Raw genomic sequence first — 20,370 nt, forward strand, 5'->3', positions numbered from 1 at the left:
CAATTAAATTGAGTCATGTGTGAATGTGCAATCTTGATTGATAGAATGAGTACCCATCCATCATGCCACATTATCTTGAAAGAGAACATGTCGTTATTGCATATGACATTTCGAGCTGATAGTGCAGGCATGACCACTGTCCATGGTTACAGTTATGAGCCTATATAGTATGACCATGAACATGACTTTTGGGAGCTATAAGTTGCCCTACCCCTTAACTTTATGATCTTGTTTACATCTGTCAGTGGTTATAAAAACGCGTTTCGCGCTGGAGCAGTGACCGCTGTTCCCCATAAATTTAAAGACTTCAAATGTTCCATTGGCTCCAAGATCTTTGGGAAGTTTTCAAGTTTGGGGCACCAAGAGAGATCGAGTTCCTCGAGATATTTCAACTTACAAATGCTCTTTGGAATACTTGAAAGCCCTTCGCAACGATGTAGATCAAGTATTTTGAGAGCATGGAGAAATTCGATTGATGAGTGTAGCTCTTGAACCATTGTTCCACTTAAATTTAAAGACTTCAAATGTTCCATTGGCTCCAAGATCTCTGGGAAGTTTTCAAGTTTGGGGCACCAAGAGAGATCGAGTTCCTCGAGATATTTCAACTTACAAATGCTCTTTGGAATACTTGAAAGCCCTTCGCAACGATGTAGATCAAGTATTTTGAGAGCATGGAGAAATTCGATTGATGAGTGTAGCTCTTGAACCATTGTTCCACTTAAATTTAAAGACTTCAAATGTTCCATTGGCTCCAAGATCTTTGGGAAGTTTTCAAGTTTGGGGCACCAAGAGAGATCGAGTTCCTCGAGATATTTCAACTTACAAATGCTCTTTGGAATACTTGAAAGCCCTTCGCAACGATGTAGATCAAGTATTTTGAGAGCATGGAGAAACTCGATTGATGAGTGTAGCTCTTGAACCGTTGTTCCACTTAAATTTAAAGACTCCAAATGTTCCATTGGCTCCAAGATCTCTGGGAAGTTTTCAAGTTTGGGGCACCAAGAGAGATCGAGTTTCTCGAGATATTTCAACTTACAAATGCTCTTTGGAATGCTTGAAAGCCTTTTGCAACCATGTAGATCAAGTATTTTGAGAGCATGGAGAAACTCGATTGATGAGTGTAGCTCTTGAACCGTTGTTCCACTTAAATTTAAAGACTCCAAATGTTCCACTGGCTCCAAGATCTTTGGAAAGTTTTCAAGTTTAGAGCAGCCGGAGAGATTGAGTTCCTTGAGATATTTCAACTTACAAATGTTGGTTGGTAGACTCACAAGTTTGTTGCAATCAATCAATGATAATTTAGTTATATCCCTCGGAAGCTCAGAAAACTCGGCAAGAGATGTGCACCCATCTAGATTAAAAGAACCAGAGACTTTCAGCTTACACATGTTGCTTGGAAGTTTCTCAAGGTCTCCGCAATGACTTATATTCAAGTAAGAAATTTTTTCGTGAGACCAAACTGGCTGGGTCAACTCCTTTATACCAGTGTAAGATAAATCCAAGTATTTAATATTTCCTGGCATCTCTGGAATTTCAACCAAACTTCCACAGCCAGAGAGATTTATGTCCACAATTTTTAGACTCCCAGAGAGATTTGGAACTTCAGTTAGATCTATAGAGCCATGCAGATCGAGCACTTGTAAGTTGACAAGTCTCTGTAACAAGAGTAGAGAGAAATATCAAGAATTAATATGATTTCTACACTAAATTTTATACAAGAGTTAGAATAGGCATATAATATACCTGGTCTTCTTTCCAGAGCTTCTTAACTCGGCTCCATGGCATATGAAGCTCAACTAGATTTTCCGGCGAAAATTTTGACGGCAAAGATTCTAGTGGATATCCTAACCAGTCAAGGTAGCGAAGAGCATCGGGAAGGTCTACAGAAGTGGTGGGTTTGAAGTCAATTATTTGAGAATTATGCACAAATAGCATTCTTAGGTTTGACATCAATTTGAAGTTCCATGGTCGTCGCTCTTCACTCTTATGCCATTTAAGGAATATGGCTTCAACAATTGGACTTTCCTGACAATAAGAACAAAGTTTAAATGTATATATTTTCAACATGTTAAAATGTAATGCTTATTTAGAAAAAGAATTCAACAAAGTTATAGAATAATCTAGAGTATTTACGATGGTAATGATGTACAAGTTTCTAGTAAAATATCAAAGCTAATTTTAATAAAATAACAAAGACTACATAGACTTCCTATCACAATAAAAAAATAGTAGAGTTTTCTTATCACTTAGTTGTACCATCACTTGTACTATCTTTCTAATAAAGATAGGATCCGTCATTGCATGGAGGTCTCATCTCTATTAGAGAGATGATCCAAATAATGGTATAAATAAATATTAAGAATAGCATTTTTGCAATAAAATTCAATAAAATTAATATTTTAAGAATCTGACTTCTTTTTATAAATGAGTTTTATTTTGTTGTGTTATCTTCTCAGATTTGCTATTTATTTTTTCTTTAAAAAAACAGAAAAGAAAAGAAAGCATTGAATGCATTTGGCTCTTACCATGTTACTATTCAGTACACGATAGATTTCCTCATTCGTGAACAACCTACTCCGTTTACCAGGATCTTCAATACATTGTTCTTGAACAATTGTCCTTCCCATTTCTTGTAGTGAATCATGCATCTCTATGACTTTCCTTACCCATTTGTCTGAATAAATTGATATGAGAGATCTATCATGGAGATTTCTAATTCCCGATGTTGCAAAGAATCCACGAACATGTAACATTCGTTCTACCTCACTCACTTCCTTCCCTTTATGAAAACATGCTATATCCAAAAATATCTGCTTCTCATTTTCTTCCAATCTATTGTAACTTATTCTCAACACTTTCTGGATATCTTGTCTAGGAAATCGTTTTAATTTGTTGAATTCATCTTCCCATTCTTCTTTACTCTGGCAATTGAAAAATAAGGACCCCAGAACTATAAGATCTAAGGGAACGCCTCTGGCATAATCCACGATCTTTTTTGATAACTCCTCATAATCTGTTCTACGAGTAGTGTTATTCTTGAAAGCATGCAAACAGAAGAGCTGAAAAGCGTCATCCGATTTTAATACCTCAACTTCGTAGATATTCTCCTCTTCAACAATTTGTCTAAGTGTGTCCTTATCTCTACTTGTGATAATGATTCTACTTCCAGTGCCATACCGTTGAAGATCACCAGCTAAACGTTGCATTTGCATTGGACTACTCACATCATCAATAACAATGAGGACCTCTGTGCGGCTAAGCCTCCTTCGAACAATAGTTGATTCTATGGATAGACTTTCTCCCTTGAAAATGTCACTTAGAAGTTTCTTTTGCAAGCAATCTAGTCCATCTGGTTGTTCTGATTTCTCCCTGACATTTTTAAGAAAACAAGAAGCTTTGAATTTAGAAGAGAGTTTGTGAAATACAGTTTCAGCAAGGGTGGTCTTGCCAATACCACCCATGCCCCAAATACCTATAGTGATGCAAGCGTCCTTTGAGTCAATGCCCAGTCGCAATTCAATTTGTTGAATGCGGCTTTCAATTCCAACCAAGCCATCTAAATCACATGATGATTCACAATTCAAGTTTGTCCAAATTTGATCGACAACATTCTTAATTAGATCTGCCTCCGTCCTGGCATATATACATGTATGATTATGTAGAAAAAAACAATAGTTAGCCTTAAAGGCTAGTCGCAAAAGTTGTCACGTAAAAAAAGAAATATACTAAAAGTTTTAACACCGTATATTTGTGCAAGAAAAGAAATCTTGTGTATTTTCTCCTCAAAATAAAATTAAAGCAATATTAAAATAGAAAAACATTTGTTTTTAGGTAAACAACAATACAACTAAGTAAGCTTGCGTATTATAGCATTCAACCCACTATCTTTTTGAAGAAAATGAACTTGTCCCACTAATGAAATCATTAACCCTAAAGAGAAATCAGATACGTTTAAATGAACTACAACTAATTATATGCTTGGCCAAGGAACAAGGCCACCCCTCCCCAAACCCACAAAGCAATGGCAATTTCGTAATTACCCTAGCCTAAAGTTGGGAGGGGTGGCCTTGTAGCTAAGCTATAGGGCAATTTCAATTGGGGATTTTGATTTATTTAAAGAATTTCTATCCTTTGAGAAAAAAATTCCTATACGCGGGGGTATGATTGGTGTGTTTGGGCCTAAAGTGGGCTTTGTTATGGGTGGCTAAGGAGGAAGGCCTGATTAGATGTCAAATGACCGTAATGCCCATCCGGATTTTAGATCCAACGGTCTGAGGTAAAAGGTGGCTAGGCAATTATCATTTTAGAATAGGTAGAGGTGCGGGTTGCAGTCGGTGAGATTGAGGAAAGTGTTACAGAGAGAGAAGGAGAGATGGAGCCGTGAACATGGGCAAGTATGACCTGTTCGTACGAGACTTGTGATTCAGTAAGTGGAAGGGTTACATAGAGAGAAAGAGAGGGAGCTGCTTTATTGAATGTTTGAATGGGTTATAGGTCGCAACACTATTCATTTGTATAAGATTGAACGTTTTGGGTGTTCAATTAAACAACCCTCAATTTCACCAAACATGCTGCTTTATTGTATATGTGAAATTCCGTTCCTAGAATTTCATTATTAATTATGCATTTTATTATTTAATTCCATATTTCGTATTTACATTATTTTTATTTTATTCTAATTCTGTCAATTTTAGAATTTGAATTGTATAGTTACAAGGTAGGACTTTTTGTAATTAATCTTTCAAAATTTGTAGACCTTTCGAGGTCACAATTTGTGTTTTAGAATCAAACTCAATTCCATGAGCGCGTGGGCGAAAACCGTTCGCAAATTGGAGTGATAACGAAGATGTTACGGACACTTGAAGTTCGATTAAGAAAATAAAATAAAAATGTTTAATATATAACTAGAAGCTCCCATTAATTTAGGGGAATGGCTAATTGGAGAGAGAGCGAGTGACAGTGAGGTGACCAATCAGAGAAGAGAGGAGGGAACCTAGCATGACCCATTCCCCCTTCGTGACCCGACTTCTGACTCGAACCCTCTGCAATTTTCGGCGTGATTTCTGTCAATTTTGTTTGGCTTTTCTCGACCTTCCACCACAAGCTCGACGAGATTTTTGCCTTGGTTTCACGAAAAACTCCACTAACGGGTCCGTGAATATTCGATGGCGATTGGCCGTTTCTGAAGCTTGTTCTTTCGACCAGCGCCACCAATAGACCGTCCTTGAACCTAAAAACAAGGCCTAAGCATTGGTTGGAGTTTCGGGGTTCGAAGAACACTCATCTTAGGATTCCGATGGTCTTGGGTGATTTCAGGCCACTTCTCGGCCAAATTGGACCTCGACCTAGGCGACGATAGTACGTGACGTCTTGATATTCATGCTAGGGTGCGCTAACGTGGACTTTAGCACTGATTGTACATGTGACAGGCTTGAGTAGATTATGAGGAACCGGTGGGGTAGAAGTGCAAAGATCAGAGACTTGGAGCGATTAGGTTGCTCCTTTATCCCTCCTTGTATTATTTCTTTTGTGATTTATATTTTAAGTGTCTATGGGCATGTCTTGGCCCTAGTGAGGGTTGTGTATTTTGAGAGTACAAATTTGTATATATTTTGAGGGGGAGAGCCCACTATCATGTTTATTTTGAGGTATTAGTTCTAGTATTTCATTTAGTATCTTGTAAGTAGTTAAGACGTCCCCTACGTACCTGTGTCATGTGTCAATCCTGGACGTACGTCGGGATCGGGGTGTGACAACTTTTGGTGGTATCAAAGCTTAGGTTTAGGTTCCCATACCTTAACCTTAGAGTGAGGAAGCCTTGGGTAGGTTGGGTACTATACCTTAATTAGGTCGTGTGGATTCGTTTCTCTAATTTCGTGTATATGCTTATGTTGAATTCTTCCATGCACTAGATATATTATGACGACCCCACATGGTGTTATTCGGCCGCTTGGGGATGATGTCCTCGACACTTCTGCTATTGATTAAAAAGGCTAGCCACGATTATGATGGACCCGATGGTGCTTTTTAGGCCATTGATGATTTGACACAGTTGATGCAGGCTCACGTACGTGCGACTTCTAGTAGGGAGAAGTCTCTATATGGAGAGTTTCGTACTTATAAACTGCTTTCATTCAATGGTAGTACTGATATATGAACGACTGAGTCTTGGACCAATTGGATCGCCAGAGTTTTCACCGTTTTGTGATGCTCACCTGAGGAGTAGGTAGACCTTGCAGTGTATATGTTAACAGGTAGGCTTACGAGTGGCATCATATCACTCGTTCTTTATTGGTAGTCGGAGGACCCTTAACTTAGGAGTGATTTCAGACTGCATCTTTGGGCAATATTTTTCAGAGTCATTTTAGGATGAGCTGGAGGTAGATTTCGCCACTATTGAGCAGGGCACCACCACAGTTGCTGATCATGTGGCCCGTTTTAGTTAACTTTACTGTTTCTCTCAACACCTCTATGAGGAAAAGAAAACGAAGAAACTTATTATGGCATTCAAGCCTAGTATAAGGAATCTGTTATCTGTTAGGGATTGCCTTTATTCGCTCAGTCGATTGATCGTGCATGCACAACAGAGCTTAATGAGGAATGGAGGCACGAGCGAGTGGAAAACAAAGGAAGAGGGCCTGGTCAGAGGGCCAGTCATCTGATGCGTTTTCGGGTATATCCAAAAAATGCCAGAGATTCTCGTTTGGTGGTTCTCATGGATTGTCACATAGAGAAAATCAGGGTACTTTTCATGGAGATTTCCAAGCTAAGTTAGAGAAGGCTCTCAACATTCTGTTGAGGTGAGTCTTCAGAGTCGTTTTCGAGGAGGTACTCATAGCGCAGGACCCCAAACTTTTTCTGAAAGGCATTCAAAAATTTATTTTAGAGGATCTCGATACCAGCCACAGAAGACACTTCCATGGATTTGTACTCACTGAGGACGTCGACACTATGACACATGTAGAGATGGTTCTAAGACTTGTACCAGTGCGGCAAGACTGGTCACTATTTTAAGATTGCCCACAGACTACTGCTAACAGAGCTGGTAGACCTGCTACTAGTGCTGGGGGCTCAGTAGCATATTCGGCGTAGAGTAGGCCTTCTAGAGCACCTTCTGTCACATCCATGCCCGGGACGGACCACTTCTCGAGCCCGCTCCATCACCGTAGCACGATATTGTCCGCTTTGGGCCCCGACCACGCCCTCACGGTTTTGTTTTTGGGAACTCACACGAGAACTTCCTGATGGGCACCCATCCTGAGAATGCTCTCGTGCGCTACTCGCTTAACTTCGGAGTTCCCATGGAACCCGAAGCCAGTGAGCTCTCAAAAGGCCTTGTGCTAGGTAGGGATGAGAATATACATTTAAGGATCACTCCCCTGGGCGATGTGGGATGTCACAATCCACCCCCCTTAGGGGCTCGACGTCCTCGTCGGCACACATGCGGTCAGGGTTAGGCTCTGATACCAAATTGTCACATCCTGGCCCGGGGCGGACCACTTCCCGGGCCTGTTCCACCACCGTAGCACGATATTGTCCGCTTTGGGCCCCGACCACGCCCTCACGATTTTGTTTTTGGGAACTCACACGAGAACTTCCCGATGGGTCACCCATCTTGGGAATGCTCTCGTACGCTACTCGCTTAACTTCGGAGTTCCCATGGAACCCGAAGCCAGTGAGCTCCCAAAAGGCCTCGTGCTAGGTAGGGATAGGAATATACATTTAAGGATCACTCCCCTGGGCGATGTGGGATGTTACACCTTCTGACTTGGTTCAGTAAAGGATTGTACAGCAAATGACCAGACAATAAAGCGACAGACAGCTTGGAAGAAGTTCACAGCGAGTTAGGGCCTAGAGCAATGGAGTTGGGACGTCTCAAATGGGTTCTCAGCGAGTTGGCAAGGTTTGTGCATTATCCACTTTGGAGGCCGAGGCTGAGCTTAACATAGTCACAAGTACTATCATCTTGATTCGCTCCCTGCTAGGCCATTGTTTGATCTTGGAGCTGAGAATTCTTTTACATCAAGTACTTTTGTTAAGTCTTTGGGTAAACCTATTGAGACGATGGATGTGACATACTCCATTTCCTCTCATTTTTCGAGGCCGCATATTGTTGACCAAGTAGTTTGATCTTGTGAGGCTTAGGTGGATCAGGGTGAGATGTTAGCAGATTTGATGATTATTCTGATGCGAGATCTAGATGTCATTATAGGCATGGATTACCTATCGATATATCGCGCGAATTTCAATTGTTTTTAGAAAGTGATAACCGTTCGACCACTTGACAGGCCTCCGTTTTAGTTTGCTAAAGTTCATAAACCTGTTCCACCACTAGTAATGGTATCAGTTGCCAAGGCTAGACGACTCATGAGATACGGATGTCAGGGTTATTTGGCTAATGTCATACCCGTTGAGCAAGGAAATAGTGAAATTAATGCCGTTCCAGTAGTTAGAGAATTCCCTAACGTATTTCTTGCAGAGTTACATGGCTTGCCTCCAATAAGGGAGATTGAGTTCACTATTGACCTTATGCCAGAGACAACACCTATTTCTAAGGCTCCATATCGTATAGCGCCTTTGAAACTCAGAGAGCTCAAAGCGCAGTTACAGAAGTTAATGGATAAAGGTTTAATTCGACCTAATGTTTCACCTTAGGGTGCTGCCATTCTCTTTGTGAAGAAAAAAGACAGATCATGTGTTTGCGCATCAATTATCGTGAGCTTAATATGGATATAGAGTGAGTGCGAAATAAGTACCCGCAATCGAGGATTGATGACTTGTTTGACCAACTTCAAGGTGCTCAATATTTTAGTAAGCTCGATTTGCGGATTGGTTATCATCAATTGAGGATCCAAGATGATGACATAGAAAAGATAGCTTTTCTGACTCGCTATGGTGCGTTAACGCAAAGTCTAGGCACTGATTATACATGTGACAAGCCTGAGGAGATTTACAAGGAGCCGATGGGGGTAGCAGTGCAAAAATCAAAGATTTAGAGTGATTAGGTTGCCCCTTTATCTTTCTTTGTATTATTTCTTTTGGAACTTATATTTTGACCGCCTATGGTCATGTCTTGGCCCTAATGAGGGTTGTGTATTTTGAATGTACAGATTTGTATATATTTTGTGGGGGAGAGTTCACTATCGTGTTTATTTTGTGGTATTAGTTCTAGTATTTCATTTGGTATCTTGTACGTATGTTAAGATGTTCGCTACGTCTCTATGTCACGTGTCGATCCTAGACGTATGTCGGGATCGAGGCGTGACAATTATATGTTCATATTCTTTAGGAAGTACATACTGCAGAGTTGTAATTAGTTTCAGGTCAGGGATTGTGATGGGTGGATCGAAATTGGAATTATTATATGCTATTTGGTTGCTTGCTTCAAATATGATAAGAGCAGTGACACAAAAAATGAAAACCCAGTCATTGGTTTACTTTTTCCTCCTTCTCGTTTACCAGTTGAGTTGGAAGGGTAATTGCTACACCTTTTCTACATTTTTAAGATCTTATAAATCTTTTTCAACATTTATGCATATTCTTCTCCCAGTTTACAATTCAGCAAAATGAAAGTTATATTACCATTTTACAATAGGATGAAAATAATCACATTAGTTAACCTTTATTCATACTTGGATGCAGATAATTGTGATAGAAAAGTCTATTGTGGTTAGCTTAATAGAAAATGTGATATGAACAATTTGAAAAGTCCACTTTCTTTTCATATGTACGCTTTAACATATGTCAGTTTTAATTATTCATGAGCAAAAGAAATTTTATTTTTCTCCTTCCGGTACACTTAAATAATAAGATTTTTAAAATGTTAATAACATTTCCCTATTAAATATTAAATGCACTTGAGTATTCAATTGTTTTTAGCAATTAAGAGTCTCTCTTCAATAATTACACTTTTATTCCGTCATCTTCACTAAAATGTCTTAGATTTACGTTAACAACTTCTATTTTTTAAAATGTTCTATTTTGTAAATAATAGTAAATATGATTGTACATATATATGCAGATAGAGTTGCTGTAAATAAGTGTAAATAGAGTTGTTGTAATAAGTTTGAAAAGCTAATTGAACTGCATTTTACATCTGTTTCTTATGCAAAGACATTATATTTTGTGATTGCACCGTCTAATAAAATGTTTTATTTTGTTCCATTCTTTACATTACATGTTACTTTGATGTGAAGTTGTTCTCTAAATTACAAATTCCACTCTTCTTTATGATTTGATTTAATTACATGACAAATTTTTCGTCCTGTAGCAACGGACGGGCATGAAGTCTTGTTAAAACCAAAATCTCCCATCAATTGCATTGCAGCAAAGCTACAGTACCCCACCCCTCCCCAAGTTTAAAATAGAGTAATGCTTTACCAAATCTAATCAAATTCTCACAAGTTTAAATAAAATTTATAATTTTATACAAGTTAAATAATGAGTTACTTACCCGTGATTGTTTGAATAATCAAACCCAGACAGATCGGCTGCAGCCTTCAAAGCATCCCTCCACTTGTGCACCTTATCAATACTGTCCTTGAAACGTTTTTCAAGTTGAGCAAATGCATCCGCATAACTCCCGTGCGCCACTCGCTTAACTTCGGAGTTCCCATGGAACCCGAAGCCAGTGAGCTCCCAAAAGGCCTCGTGCTAGGTAGGGATGAGAATATACATTTAAGGATCACTCCCCTGGGCGATGTGGGATGTCACAATCCACCCCCCTTAGGGGCCTAACGTCCTCGTCGGCACACACGCGGTCAGGGTTAAGCTCTGATACCAAATTGTCACATCCCGGCCCGGGGCTGACCACTTCCCGGGTCTGCTCCACCACCGTAGCACGATATTGTCCGCTTTGGGCCCCGACCACACCCTCACGATTTTGTTTTTGGGAACTTACACGAGAACTTCCCGATGGGTCACCCATCTTGGGAATGCTCTCGTGCGCTACTCGCTTAACTTCGGAGTTCCCATGGAACCTGAAGCTAGTGAGCTCCCAAAAGGCCTCGTGCTAGGTAGGGATAGGAATATACCTTTAAGGATCACTCCCCTGGGCGATGTGGGATGTTACACCTTCTGACTTAGTTCAATAGAGGATTGTACAGCAAATGACCAGACAATAAAGCGACAAGACAGCTTGGAAGAAGTTTTCAGCGAGTTAGGGCCTGGAGCAATGGAGTTGGCAAGGTTTGTGCATTATCCACTTTGGAGGCCGAGGCTGAGCTTAACATAGTCACAAGTACTATTCATCTTGATTCGCTCCCTGCTAGGCCATTGTTTGATCTTGGAGCTGAGAATTCTTTTACATCAAGTACTTTTGTTAAGTCTTTGGGTAAACCTATTGAGACGATGGATGTGACATACTCCATTTCCTCTCATTTTTCGAGGCCTCATATTGTTGACCAAGTAGTTTGATCTTGTGAGGCTTAGGTGGATCAGGGTGAGATGTCAGCAGATTTGATGATTATTCTGATGCGAGATCTAGATGTCATTATAGGCATGGATTACCTATCGATATATCGCGCGAATTTCAATTGTTTTTAGAAAGTGATAATTGTTCGACCACTTGACAGGCCTCCGTTTTAGTTTGCTAAAGTTCATAAACCTGTTCCACCACCAGTAATGGAATCAGTTGCCAAGGCTAGACGACTCATGAGATACGGATGTCAGGATTATTTGGCTCATGTCATACCCGTTGAGCAAGGAAATAGTGAAATTAATGCCATTCCAGTAGTTAGAGAATTCCCTAACGTATTTCTTGCAGAGTTACATGGCTTGCATCCAGTAAGGGAGATTGAGTTCACTATTGACTTTATGCTAGAGACAACACCTATTTCTTGGCTCATGTCATACCCGTTGAGCAAGGAAATAGTGAAATTAATGCCATTCCAGTAGTTGGAGAATTCCCTAACGTATTTCTTGCAGAGTTACATGGCTTGCATCCAGTAAGGGAGATTGAGTTCACTATTGACTTTATGCTAGAGACAACACCTATTTCTAAGGCTCCATATCGTACGGCGCCTTTGAAACTCAGAGAGCTCAAAGCGCAGTTACAGAAGTTAATGGATAAAGGTTTAATTCGACCTAATGTTTCACCTTAGGGTGCTGCCATTCTCTTTGTGAAGAAAAAAGACAGATCATGTGTTTGCGCATCAATTATCGTGAGCTTAATATGGATATAGAGTGAGTGCGAAATAAGTACCCGCAATCGAGGATTGATGACTTGTTTGACCAACTTCAAGGTGCTCAATATTTTAGTAAGCTCGATTTGCGGATTGGTTATCATCACTTGAGGATCCAAGATGATGACATACAAAAGATAGCTTTTCTGACTTGCTATGGTGCGTTAACGCAAAGTCTAGGCACTAATTATACATGTGACAAGCCTGAGGAGATTTACAAGAAGCCGATAGGGGTAGCAGTGCAAAGATCAAAGATTTAGAGTGATTAGGTTGCCCTTTTATCTTTCTTTGTATTATTTCTTTTGGAACTTATATTTTGACCGCCTATGGTCATGTCTTGGCCCTAATGAGGGTTGTGTATTTTGAATGTACAGATTTGTATATATTTTGTGGGGGAGAGTTCACTATCGTGTTTATTTCGTGGTATTAGTTCTAGTATTTCATTTGGTATCTTGTACGTATGTTAAGATGTTCGCTACGTCTCTATGTCACGTGTCGATCCTAGACGTATGTCGGGATCGAGGCGTGACAATTATATGTTCATATTCTTTAGGAAGTACATACTGCAGAGTTGTAATTAGTTTCAGGTCAGGGATTGTGATGGGTGGATCGAAATTGGAATTATTATATGCTATTTGGTTGCTTGCTTCAAATATGATAAGAGCAATGACACAAAAAATGAAAACTCAGTCATTGGTTTACTTTTTCCTCCTTCTCGTTTACCAGTTGAGTTGGAAGGGTAATTGCTACTCATTTTCTACATTTTTAAGATCTTATAAATCTTTTTCAACATTTATGCATATTTTTCTCCCAGTTTACAATTCAGCAAAATGAAAGTTATATTACCATTTACAATAGGATGAAAATAATCACATTAGTTAACCTTTATTCATACTTGGATGCAGATAATTGTGATAGAAAAGTCTATTGTGGTTAGCTTAATAGAAAATGTGATATGAACAATTTGAAAAGTCCACTTTCTTTCATATGTACGCTTTAACATGTGTCAGTTTTAATTATTCATGAGCAAAAGAAATTTTATTTTTCTTCTCCCGGTACACTTAAATTCGTACATCAACATATATTTGTTTTTAACCTATATTAAATAGGGAATTGCTATTAGCACTCCAAAAATCTCATTTTACACTCCAAACTTTCTATATTTAGAAAGAAAAATACACTTTTGAAGAATGTAGAACGAGATTTTTAGAGTGTCAATAACACTTCCCTATTAAATATTAAATGTACTTGAGTATTCAATTGTTTTTAGCAATTAAGAGTCTCTTTTCAATAATTACACTTTTATTCCGTCATCTTCACTAAAATGTCCTAGATTTACATTAACAACTTCTATTTTTTAATTTGTAACATAGAAGCATGCATATGAGGGCAAAACAAACTGTGTGTTGACCAAGGAAGTTTGAAAAAGCTGATTAGTATTTGTGTAAAAATAATAGTAAATATGATTGTACATATATGTGCAGATAGAGTTGCTGTAAATATGTGTAAATAGAGTTGTTGTAATAAGTTTGAAAAGCTATTTGAACTGCATTCTATTTCTAATGCAAAGACATTATATTTTGTGATTGCACCGTCTATTAAAATGTTCTATTTTGTTCCATTCTTTACATTACATGTTACTTTGATGTGATGTTGTTTTCTAAATTACAAGAAAAATTCCACTCTTCTTTATGATTTGATTTAATTACATGACAAATTTTTCGACCTGTAGCAACGGACGGGCATGAAGTCTTGTTAAAACCAAAATCTCCCCTCAATTGCATTGCAGCAAAGCTACAGTGCCCCACCCCTCCCCAAGTTTAAAATAGAGTAATGCTTTACCAAATCTAATCAAATTCTCACAAGTTTAAATAAAATTTATAATTTTATACAAGTTAAATAATGAGTTACTTACCCGTGATTGTTTGAATAATCAAACCCAGACAGATCGGCTGCAGCCTTCAAAGCAACCCTCCACTTGTGCACCTTATCAATACTGTCCTTGAAACGTTTTTCAAGTTGAGCAAATGCATCCGCATAACTCCCGTGTTGTTTTCGTACATCAGATGGATTGATGTCATAGAATACGGGTATAACCTTCTGGCCATGTCTTTCCTTGCATTCGAGTATATGCACAAGCTCATCCAAACACCATGTGGAAGAAGCATAGTTTTGTGAGAAAATGATCACCGAATGCGTGGATTTCTCGATTGCCTCTAGAAGGGCAGGTCCGATTTCTTCTCCTTTCTGAAGTCTGTAATCTATGTAGGTTTCAATTTTCTTCTGAAGTAAGGCAGCATGAAGATGGCTGGTAATACCACGGCGGGTGTCCTCACCTCTGAAACTGACAAACACATCATACTTTTCCTGAACAGGGGGGATATTAGCTTCAATACCATCCATCTGTTTGTGTCTCTTTTCTCGACGAGGAGAGATATTAGCTTCAATCTCATCCATCTGTTTGTGTCTTTTTTCTCGACGAGGGGTGATATTAGCTTCAATACCATCCATCTGTTTGTGTCTCTCTCAAGGAACTAACAATAGACTTGTAACTTGTGAGTAAAAAAGAAGAGAAAGAGGCGAGCGCTTGATAATATGTCAAAGAAAGAGAACGGAATATTTGAGATGAATGAGATTTATTAAGTTATTGAAAATTTTATGGTGCTCAGCCTTTCCTAGAAAATCATCGAAGAGAGGAAAAAGAAGAACCCCAACTGAAGCACCTTTACCTTCCGCGTAGAAAGCTTCAACGCGTTCACACATGAAGAAAGAAGGGAACATCATCATCAGTTCCGCGTAGAAAGCTTCAACGCGTTCACACATGAAGAAAGAATACCTTTTAGTAGCTGACTACTCACAAATCACAATGCATAATAGTGGCAAACACACAGTAAGCCAATGGGCCCCGGCGCCACCCCCCCCGGGGGACCTCACGCGTTTTATGTACAAACTTTGTTGCTCGATTACATCTTTTGATCAGCAGAGCATCCAATGTAATCTGATCTCAACAAGGACTACTGTAGCATATGGGTGAAGTTGGTGCGCTATTAGTTCAGGATGCCACGATGGGTTGATGTAACATGGATGGACATCATATCATTCAATTTGTATTGAGAAATTATATAGCGGTTTCATGCTCCAATTTGCAACAAACAATCACCGACACCAGTGACAAGGTGCCAGGACGCAACGTTCAATCACCAAAACTTGCAACAACCCGCGAAATTATTTTCCATGCATCATACGCTTTCATAGCTTACATTGATTTTTTTTTTGAGAAATAATATTTATAGAGTAATTTATAATATACATGATTTCGATAACAAGCACTCTATATGTGTTGTGTCATTCACGCACTGTTTGAAGACAGTGATGGTTTAATCCATGGATTCGGGTTCTAATCCCTCATCTCTTAAATTATTGTAATAATTTTGAATAATTTTGTACCTTTCCCCCTCCTCTTAATAATAATAAATTCTTTAAAAAAAAATAGAAAAAAGAATTCTTCACAATTTTGTGGACTGAAGCAATGTAAATTATTGGGTTTTTTAATACAACTACACTATGGTGAGGAAATTTGAGCAAATCGCTCAATCAGTTGGTTACAGTCAATTAGTATCAAATTCACTACATCTGAAAGTCGGTCATAAAATTACGCACTTAATCACCTACAAGTAAAGAAGAATATTATGTCATTTAGTACTACGATTTAGTGGTATTCCTCTTCACTTGTAAGTGAGAGATCTTAGATTCGATTCTTGCCAAAAGAGAATTTGAATCATATTATTGCTAACCCATTGTGAGGCTTAGTCCACCCCGACCCTTTTAGTGTAGATAATATCGTTTGCTAAAAATAAAAGACTACTATTTTTTATAGTGATTAAATGAGGGATAAAATAATTGCTAAGGAAAAACAACATTTTGACAAATTAATTGATGTGGACTAAGCACTAAGGAGTATATAATAATATTAATCAAACCACATTATTGCTTAGGCGTGGGTACGGTGTGGTTCCAGTCTCAAATAGGAACTTGAACTGGAAAATATCAAAGGTTTGGTTTGGTTTGGTATGGTTCCGCTTAAATTTATTACCAAAACCGTACGATTTGGTTTACACTGTTCAGTTCATGTCGGTTTACGGTTCCGAATATTTGAATATCAAGTCAAAATGGTATTCAAAGTTGACTTGTTTTCTTTTTGTGGTTTTTGCATGCTTGCATTTAAATACGACTTTTAAAATGGTTATACAAAAGTTACAAACAAACATATCATTTTCAAATACTAAATCAAAATGCAAATGTCCTTGACACCAAGCCAAAAAAAAAAAAGAACATATAAATTCATAATACAAATACATCCACTATGCAGTAAGAATGTTTAGTACGAATACAATAATTTAAGCCTAAAAGGAACTTATCAAGCAATTTCAAAAATGCCCAGGAAAAAGGGAAAAAAAAAAAAAAAACAGGATGCAAATCACCTTAAGATAATTCTATCCAAGAAAAATATGAAATTGAAATCTGAATTTCAAATTTGGAGACCTACGATAGAAAATGACTCCTTTTTTATTTATTTATTTTTTATTTTTTTCTTTTTTATCAATTATGTGCCTTATCTCAATAGGTGAACATGCAAGTGAAAAACCTAATTGAGAAATGCTCCCATGCAGCCGCACTAGTTGAAACCAGTTTAGTTTTCACTTTTCACCACTCATTTAGTGATAATTGTATGCAACTATTAAATTTAATTAATTATTTCTATTCATGGTTCAGTTCGGTTCTAAACAGTTCTATCAACATGAAAACTAGAATCAGAATTGGTATGAATGGTTCAGTTCCGTTATTGAACCTACGTTGACTTTTTTTTTTGTCAACCCGATTTTTTAGGGTTTATTTTGTCGCGGTTCAATTTGGTTTCGCGGTTCTACGGTTTTTATGCCTATTGTTAGATTTAACCCACTTTCTCATCTTTTAGTATAGATAATATAGTTTCTTCAAGATAGTCATGATACACTCCATCTGTTTGTGTTTCTCTTAAGGAACTAACAATAGATAACTTGCAAATAAAAAAGAAGAGAAAGAAGCGAGCGCTTTAACCCACTTTCTCATCCTTTAGTATAGATAATAAAGTTTCTTCAAGATAGTCATGATACAATCCATCTGTTTGTGTTTCTCTCAAGGAACTAACAATAGATAACTTGCGAATAAAAAAGAAGAGAAAGAAGCGAACGCTTGATAACGTATCAAAAGAAAGAGAACGGGATATTTGAGATGAATGAGATTGATTTAAGTTTATTAACAAATTTATGGTGCTCAGACTTTCTTAGAAAATCATCACAGAGAAGAAAGAAAAATGCCCCGACTCAAGCACCTTTACCTTCCGCTGACAAAAATTCAACGGGTTCAAACTTCACACATGAAGAAAGACAAATTAAGGGAACAACATCATCAGTTCATACCTTTTATTAAAGCTAGCTGACTACTCACAAGTCACAGTGAATGGTAGTGGCAAACACACGGTAAGCCAACAGGCTCCCCTTCCGGGCCTTACGCGTTTTATGTGCCAACTTTGTTGCTCGATTTCATCTTCGGCAGAGCATCTAATGCAATCTGATCTCAACAAGAACTACTGTAGCATTTGGATGACGTACTTGCTGGAGCGTTAGATGAGGATTCGCTTCGGATTCTCTTTGTGGGAATCTAGATGATCAATCAATCGTGTCCGTTTATCGTACATTGTATTCTAGTTTTCTTTAGATATTATTTGTGTTCAATTTTAAATAAAAAATTCAAAATAATTTTTAACTGCACGATGTACGATGAACAGATAAAATTGATTGATCATCTGGATTCTCACAAAAATGATCCAGATAAGATCCTAATCCGTGCATTATTAGTGTAGGATGCCACGATGAATTGATGAAACATTGATGGACATCATATTATTCAATTTGTATTGAGAAATTATATAGCAGCTTCATGCTCCAACTTGTAACAAACAATCACCAACACCACTGACAAGGTGACCAGGACGCAATAAACAATCACCAAAACTTGCAACAAACCACAAAATTATTTTCGATACATCATAAACACGACTTTCTTGTTTTCTCAGAAGCGATACATACGGCTTTAATATCTTTACAAATTCAACAATCGCCAAAATGTGACAGTAGCCAGCAACAGATTTCATAGATCATGTGTTGATTTTTTTTTTTTTTTTTTTTAAGAGATAATATCTACATAGTGATGCATACCATATAGGATCTCGATAATAAGCATTGAATTTTGTGTATCATTCACGCACTGTTTAAAGAAGGGTGTTGGTTTATACTCATGCGTCCCGGGTTCAAATTTCTTCTCTTTTAAATTATTGTAATAATTTCAAACATACGTTCTAGTGATATCCTTCTTGACTTGTAAGTAAGAGGTCTTAGATTCGATTATCACCAAAGGTAAATTGAACCATATTATTGGTAAATCATTGTGAGGTTTGATCCATGTCCCTCCTTCTTTTTATGATAGATAATATTGTTTGTTAAAAGAAAAAAAAAAAAAGAATTAATTACACTAACACCCCTTCAGGTTTATTATGTTTCACAAAACCCCTCACGTTTGAAACATAACACTAATACCCCTTAAGGTTTTAGTTCACTTTCACATAACTCCTTCTGGTCAAATTTGCTCTCACTATAATTAAAAAATAAATAAAAAGAAAATTAATGAAATATAGTTATCTTTCTTTTTCTACCATGGACTTGGATCTTCTCTAGAATTCAGCATAAAAAAAATTCAAGGTTTCCAACGACAACTTGCATTTCGTGAGAAAGATTCTTGGGAATTCGGTGGTTTCCATATTTTTTATGGCGGAGAGTGAGGCCAAACTTGTGGATAGGCTGATTGATCAAAAAACCAAGACGAATGAGTAGCTTCATGAGAGGACGGCTAGGGAGGAGGTGAACCATGTTAAGAATTTTTATTATATTGTGGTGAATGCGGAGGGGAGGCCCTAACCCCAATATTGATTTTTAAAAAAGTTGTTTTTATTTTTAAAGTAATTAAAAATCAGGGCAAATTTTTCTTTAAGAAAATGTTTTAAGGTGATGTCAGCCCTAAAGGAGTTATGTGAAAGCCAATTAGAATCTCAATAGGTGTTAGTGTTATAATTCAAACGTTAGGGGGTTTTGTGAAAACATGATAAACCTGAAAAGGTGTTAGTTTAATTAATTGACAGATGAAATGATTGTTAAGGCCGAACAACATTTTGACAAATTAATTGATGTACTAAGCCCTAAGGATTATAAAATAATATTAATCATTTCTTTCATGACAAAAATAATAGTATCCAACTATTTATTGATGTAATCATGAATTTATGTTTTAGGTGACTTGTGGGGCATCTATCTATAGACTAGACGACGACTAGAGGCGAAGAAAATGTGGTGGAGTTGGTCTCTGGCTGGCTGTGGTCCGAAGTGGTGAGAAATTGCGTAAAGGAAAAAATAGGGCCCAAGCGTGTTGCATAAAGTGACAGTGTTTAAAGGCACCTTTAGCCCCATTGCTTACTTGTGTTTTCGGCTTTTTGTTCTACTTGTAGGGACTTGTGTTTGTGGCCCGGATTTGTTGGCTATTCTTTGGTGTGGTGGTTTTTGCTCCACGTTGAATTGTTTTGCACCAGAATACCTTCATTGAATACAACGCGGAATTTATTTTATTTTATTTTTTTGGATGGCTACCCTTGTGGTCACTCGCGAGGTGAAGGAGGCGGCAATGGTCAGCCTTTGTCGTTGAAGATTAGGATTTTTTTTTTTTTGCCTTTTTGTTGAATGGGCTTCGGTTATCCCCATCTTACTGGGCTAGTTTAATGTAATTGTATTCGGCTTTTCTCATCAATGAAATTTCTTGTTTTTCGACAAAAGAAAAAAAAAAGCTCGGCATATGAAGGAAATCATTCTTTATTCTTGATTTAGACACATATTTCTTTTATTTCGAGATAATTTGTATCGAACTTGTTACTTACGAGAGTAAAAATTAAGATCTTTCATTTACTAGTAAAAAAAGCATCACTACATCATAATATTAAATAACGGAGATATGTTAAATTGTGATTGACTGGTAAATAGCAATGAACAATGACTATTTTCAAGGGAAGGAGACAAATAATCTTCTCTTTCAGAAATAGTTGGTT

At 37.7% G+C, this 20,370-nt stretch overlaps 1 protein-coding gene and 1 long non-coding RNA gene across 8 annotated transcripts; one reads left to right on the plus strand and one right to left on the minus strand.

The window, feature by feature from the left end:
• Positions 1 to 8: 8 nt before the first annotated feature.
• LOC103953642 (disease resistance protein Roq1-like) lies at positions 9 to 14,989 on the minus strand. 7 transcript variants are annotated; one of them, XR_007256596.1, is made up of 6 exons: positions 14,154 to 14,987; positions 10,454 to 10,509; positions 2,526 to 3,633; positions 1,744 to 2,025; positions 154 to 1,655; positions 9 to 123 (listed from the first exon to the last, which is right to left on the minus strand). XR_007256596.1 is itself a non-coding variant. In XM_048579702.1 (6 exons), the coding sequence occupies exons 1-6, from the start codon at positions 14,691 to 14,693 to the stop codon at positions 249 to 251; spliced, it is 3,324 nt and encodes a 1,107-aa protein (XP_048435659.1). In that variant the 5' UTR covers positions 14,694 to 14,989; the 3' UTR covers positions 9 to 248. The 7 variants fall into 7 exon arrangements, 6 of the variants coding, with proteins under 6 accessions (XP_048435659.1, XP_048435657.1, XP_048435661.1 ...); XM_048579702.1 differs by having other exon boundaries at positions 9 to 1,531; positions 1,601 to 1,655; positions 14,154 to 14,989; XM_048579700.1 differs by having other exon boundaries at positions 9 to 1,655.
• On the plus strand, positions 7,639 to 14,059 carry LOC125475204. Its single transcript, XR_007256621.1, has 2 exons — positions 7,639 to 7,903; positions 11,188 to 14,059. It is a non-coding gene; the product is annotated as an uncharacterized LOC125475204 (long non-coding RNA).
• Positions 14,990 to 20,370: the final 5,381 nt, after the last annotated feature.

The sequence above is a fragment of a genome, unplaced genomic scaffold (genome assembly GCF_019419815.1).
Source record: "Pyrus x bretschneideri cultivar Hongxiangsu unplaced genomic scaffold, Pyrus_bretschneideri_v1 Contig14, whole genome shotgun sequence".
In the NCBI taxonomy this organism is placed as follows: Eukaryota; Viridiplantae; Streptophyta; class Magnoliopsida; order Rosales; family Rosaceae; genus Pyrus; species Pyrus x bretschneideri.